Below are 6,006 nucleotides of genomic sequence, written 5' to 3' on the forward strand. Positions count from 1 at the left end.
AGTAAAAAGTTGATGTTAATGCCTTACTCCAGAGGTCCCCAACCTTTTGGGTACCAGGGACCAGTTCCGTGGAGAAAGGTTTTTCCACGGACCAGAGGGTGCATGGTTTGTGTGCTGCCTGCATCCCACAGATGATGATGATGATGATGATGATGATGATGATGATGATGATGATGATGATGATGATGATGATGATGATGATGATGATGATAATTTGGAAGGGACCTTGGAGGTCATCAAGTCCAATCCCCTGCTCAGGCAGGAAACCCTATACCATTTTGGACAAATGGCTGTCCAGTCTCTTCTTAAAAACTTCCAGTGTTGGAGCATTCACCGCTTCTGGAGGCAGGTGGTTCCACTGGTTAATTGTTCTAACTGTCAGGAAGTTTCTCCTTAGTTCTAGGTTGCTTCTCTCCTTGATTAGTTTCCATCCGTTGCTTCTTGTCCTGCCTTCAGGTGCTTTGGAGAATAGCTTGACTCCCTCTTCTCTGGGGCAGCCCCTGAGATATTGGAACACTGCTATCATGTCCCCCCTCGTCCTTCTCTTCGTTAAACTAGACATACCCAATTTCAGCAACCGGTTGCTGGCATGCCGTGGCCTGGTACCGGTTCACAGACCAGGGGTTGGGGACCCCTGCCTTATTCTAACTGCAAGGAAGTCAGAAGTAAATGCCTTTTTTTTCTTTCCCCCTCTCTTCCATACTTCTCTCTTCCCCTCCCCTCCCCCTTGTTTCCCACTACTACTTGCTTTTGTATTTTTGTATTTTATATTATTAAGCGAATAAAAAAATAAAAAATAACAGGGATACCTTTGAATTATTTCAAAATTTCAAAAAAAAATAATCAGCAAAGATCTCCCAAATCTAGCCTTGCTCAAGTAGATTTGCACAGATAAATGGAGCATGCAGATAAATCAAGAAAAACGGTCTGTTCGAATAGCAAACTTCCATCTTTACTTATCACTTGCCTAATCCCCAGGAACAATGTTTTTCTTGTCCTTGTCATATTCTTGTCATAGCTTAACCGCTATTGTTCTCCTTTTATTTGAACAAGTTACTAGCTGCCTCTAGGAAACGATGTTTTCTAACCACAGCTTAAAATAAGAACCGCATCCCTGTCTTTCAGATCAAAAGATGTTGCATATACCGGTTGTCCTTGACTTATAATCATTTTTTTAGCGACCGTTCAACGTTACAAGGGCATTGAAAAAAGTGACTTATGGCTGTTTTCCACACTTATGAACCTTGCAGCGTTTGGCAACTCAAACCATATTTGTGACAGTTGGGAGTATCCCGGGAGTCATGCGATCACCTTTTGCAATCTTCTGACAATTCAAGTCAATGCGGAGGCCAGATTCATTTAACCACCATGACTTGACTGACAACAGCCGTGGTTCATTTGGCAACTGTGGCAAAGAGAGAAGCAACCTAGACCAGTGGTGGCGAACCTATGGCACAGGTGCCAGAGGTGGCACTCAGAGCCCTCTCTGTGGGCATGGCACCGTCGCCCCAGTCCTAGGCCTTCAGCTGGGTTTTATAAAACCTTTTCACTTTAGGCCTTCGCCGCCGTGTACAACAAAAAAAAGGTTCAATCAGTCAATTTCAACTTCTCGCGGGAAAAAAAAGTTCTTGCAAAGTTGAAATTGATTGATTGAACTTTTTACTCCCACCCAGTCTGCCGTTACCACGGCAGCCACGCCCACCCAATGGGCCACACCCAGCCAATTGGCCACACCTACCCAATGGGCCACACCCAGCCAATGGGCCACACCCACCCGGCACCCGATGATACATGTGGGTTTTGGGTTGCAGTTTGGGCACTCAGTCTCTAAAAGGTTCGCCATCACTGACCTAGACCTGGAGAAACTTCCTGACAGCTAGAACAATTAATCAGTGGAACTGTCATGGTTCCGACAGATAAAACTCTTCAAAGAACTTTGAGGCATTGTTTACCTTAAAGAATCTTTATTTGAGAAGCATAGCATCGGCACTAACACAATCGAAGCCAAAAACTGAATTCCCCTCCCCTCAGCACATAGTATCAAAGTACGATTCCCTCCTCTCATTAACAGTCATAAATCACATTCTCCAATTAGTTTGAAATGCAGGCTTTCCCTCCAGTTCTCCAACCCGCCATTTCTTATCATCTCTTATTTCAATAACCTTGGTTCACACACTAGGTTCAGTATTGTTATGTCTAGCTAAACTCCCATGCACATTCCTCCTCCTCCCTCCCCCCAGTATCATCTAATTCTAACTCTAATTCTAAGAGTAAAATGTAAGAAGAAAAATGGCTGCATCTCCATATGTGGTCAAAGCAAAAACATCCGATGTTAGCAGCGTTGACAGGAACAACCTGCCTCCAGAAGCGGTGAATGCTCCAACACTGGAAGTCTTTAAGAAGAGACTGGACAGCCATTTGTCTGAAATGGTATAGGGCAGTGATGGCGAACCTTTTAGAGACCGAGTGCCCAAACTGCAACCCAAAACCCACTTATGTATCGTTGGGTGCCGGGTGGGCATGGCCCATTGGGTGGGCGTGGTCCATTGGGTGGGCGTGGCCCATTGGGTGGGCATGACTGGTGGTAACGGCAGACTGGGTGGGAGTAAAAAGTACAATCAATCAATTCCAACTTTGCAAGATCTTTTTTTTTCCCACGAGAACTTGAAATTGATTGATTGATTGATTGACTGAACCTTTTTTTTTTTTTGCACACAGCAGCGGAGGCCTAAAGCGAAAAGGTTTTATAAAACCCAGCTGAAGGTTTAGGACTGGGGCGGTGGTGCGTGTGCCCACAGAGAGGGCTCTGTGTGCCACTTGTGACACACGTGCCATAGGTTCGCCACCACAGGTATAGGGTTTCCTGCCTGAGCAGGGGGTTGGACTAGATGACCTCCAAGGGTCCCTTCCAACATTATTATTATTGTTGTTGTTGTTGTTGTCATAAAACGGGGCAAAATTCATTTAACAACTGTTTTAGCAACAGAAATTTTGGGCTCAATTGTGGTCGTAAGTCAAGGAGTAAATCCAAAGTATGAGTGTTCTTCTCGTTGACTGATACTTCTTCTCATTCCTCAATATTTTTCCCCCCTTTTTGTATGAAGAATGAACAAAGCCCCAACAAAGGGCTTCGAATTGGACGTCGGCAGCAAAACCACTCATCACTTTGTCTACCCAGAGAGCTATCGAGAACTAGGGGAGATGGTCAACATGATTCTCATCCCGTTCAAAATCTTAGACTTGCGCTGGGTCATCAGTGCCCTCACAAACGGCACCATCAATCAGTAAGTAGACCTGAGGAACAAGAAGACTTGGCCAATCGTAGATTATTCTGCATGTTGAGTGTTTTCCCCAGGTAGCGGAGACGTAAGATGGCAATACTGAAAAAGTCTGGGGGAAATGGACCGGAGGGCGCGTGGTTTGTGTGGTGCCTGCATCCCGAAGATGGGGTTTTGCTTGTTTGTGTGGACTGGTTGCTGGCATGCCGCAGCCCGGTACCGGTCCACAGAAGCAACGGATGGAAACTAACCAAGGAGAGAAGCAACCTAGAACTAAGGAGAAATTTCCTGAACAGTGAGAAGAATTAATCAGGGGAACAACCTGCCTCCAGAAGTTGTGAATGCTCCAACACTGGAAGTTTTTAAGAAGAGACTGGACAGCCATTTGTCCGAAATGATATAGGGTTTCCTGCCTGAGCAGGGGGTTGGACTAGATGACCTCCAAGGTCCCTTCCAACATTATTATTATTATTATTATTATTATTATTATTATTATTATTATTATTATTATTATTATTATTATTATCCCTCTTGCTAAGTTTCTAAAATTGCTGGAAAGCCGAAGTAGGGAGTTCTAAACTTTTGGGAAAATTAATATATAATACAGGTAGTCCTTGACTTACAGCAGTCCGGTTAGTGATCGTTCAGAGTTACAACAGCATTGAAAAAAAGTGACCCGCAACCATTTTTCACAGTTGCAACCTTTGCAGCATCCCCATGATCACATGATCAAAACTCAGATGCTTGGCAACTGGTTCATACTTAACGACCGTTGCTCCGTTCCAGGGTCACGTGATTCCCTTTTGTGACCTTCTGACAAGCAAAGTCAATGGGGGAAGCCAGAATCACTTAACAACCGGGTTATTAACTTATCCAATGCAGGGGATTCACTTAACAACTGTAGCAGGAAAGGTTGTAAAATGGAGCAAAACTCACTTAACAAATGTCTCACTTAACCACAAACATTTTAGGCTCAATAGTGGTCATACGTCGAGGGCTACCTCTACAGGGAGTCCTTGACTTACAGCAGTAAAGTTAGCGACCGTTCAAAGTTACAACGGTATTGAAAAAAAGTGACTTATGACTGTTTTTCACATTTACAACCGTTGCAGTATCTCTATGGTCACAAGATCAATATTCAGACTCTTGGCAACCGACTCATATTTACGACGGTTGCAGTGACCCGGGGTCATGTGATCACCTTTTGTGACCTTTTGACAAGGAAAGTCAAAGGGGAAGGCAGATTCGCTTAACAACCGGGTTGCTAACTTAACAACTGCTATGATTCCCTAAACAACTGTGGCAAGAAAAATCGTAAAATGGAACAGAATTCACTGAACAAACGGAACTTTTGTTTAGATAGTAGGACGGTGAGGTCCTTGCTTCTCTTTCAGCTTGGTGGTTTTCTTGCAGTTATTTCCTTATCAAACTAGGTAACACCTTCTGTGCTAGAAGGGAGTGTGGCTTAATCTCTGTTTACATACAAGTGGCTTGACTTGTCAGTGTCTATGGCAGACATGTCAAACACAAGGGCCGGCGGGCCGGATGCGGCCCGCGAAGTGGTTTCATGTGGCCCGCAAAGCCATCCTGGAAACAGTGAGGGAACGGCCCCCGCTGCCTCGGCCCTGGCCCAGGCCAGCCGGGAGCCAATGTACAATTTTGTGGTGGCCATCTTGGCACTTGCCCCGGTGGACCATGCCTTGGCACTTGCCACAGTCCCACCCCCTTCTGCCAGAGACCCTCAGATCTGTCCCACTCCTGCCCAGGCCCCCATAGGCACCCTTGATGCGAATGATGTAGAACTGGCCACGCCCAACCAGTAGGCCACACCCACTCCATCCACGCCCACCCAGCAGGCTGCACCCACTCTGCCCACACCCACCTGCCCCCCTCCAGGGCAACCGCAATGCTGATGGGGCCCTCAGTGAAATTGAGTTTGACACCCCTGGTCTATGGGAATATTCTTGGTGGTTCCTTGAGTAGGCTGTTGTTTCCTGCTAGCTTGTTTGTCTGAGTTGGTAGTTCCTTAATTGGTGTAATTTACTTGTTGTTTGTTGGTCTAGTGCAGGGATAGACAACCTTGGTTCTTTTATGACTCGTGGACTTCAACTCCCAGAATTCCTGAGCCAGCATGGCTCAGCTTGGAAACCTCTCCCTGTCCCCCTCAGCGTGGCTGGCTCAGGAATTTTGGGAGTTGAAGTCCCCGAGTCATAAAAGAGCCAAGGTTGCCTACCCCTGGTCTAGCGTTAATCTTGGTGTTAATCTCTGTTCCATCTGGGTGTTGATTGCTGGTGAGGTGTTGCTGATGTTACTTATGCGCTGATGATGTTACCCAGTTTGGTAATGAAACATCTGCCAGGAAACCACCAAGCTCAGAGAGCACCAAGGATCCCACAGTTGAACCCTGAGCTACAGATATTCTCTTCTATCAGTATGACAGGTGCTTGTTAAACACACCTTAACAATTTCTCAAAGGCTTCTACTCTAAATGATCACTGCTGCTTTCTGGGACTCTTTTTTTTTAATTTTTTTATTTTTTATTATTATTTTTCACCATACACCATACACCAAAACTACATAAACATAACTCTTTTCTTCTAACAGAACAGTGCTTTACATTTTAAATGTTCTTTACATCTTATTTACATTTTATATACATCAATAATTATATCTTTTTCTTTCTCTGTTCTAGCCAATTATAACATTTATTCCAAATTTCATAAAATTC

At 44.8% G+C, this 6,006-nt stretch overlaps 1 protein-coding gene across 1 annotated transcript in view; it reads left to right on the plus strand.

Moving 5' to 3' along the window:
• LOC107301072 (CMP-N-acetylneuraminate-beta-galactosamide-alpha-2,3-sialyltransferase 1-like) overlaps positions 1–6,006 on the plus strand; it is a gene marked incomplete at its 3' end in the record, with an annotated part of 14,567 nt that overhangs the window by 3,048 nt on the left and 5,513 nt on the right. Inside the window, exon 3 of the mRNA XM_015830340.1 lies at positions 3,105–3,284. Within this exon, the coding sequence (XP_015685826.1) occupies positions 3,105–3,284 (180 nt within the window). The remainder of the gene's footprint in view (positions 1–3,104; positions 3,285–6,006) is intronic.

This window comes from Protobothrops mucrosquamatus, unplaced genomic scaffold, assembly GCF_001527695.2.
Source record: "Protobothrops mucrosquamatus isolate PMUCROS unplaced genomic scaffold, P.Mucros_1.0 scaffold9868, whole genome shotgun sequence".
Lineage (NCBI taxonomy): Eukaryota > Metazoa > Chordata > Lepidosauria > Squamata > Viperidae > Protobothrops > Protobothrops mucrosquamatus.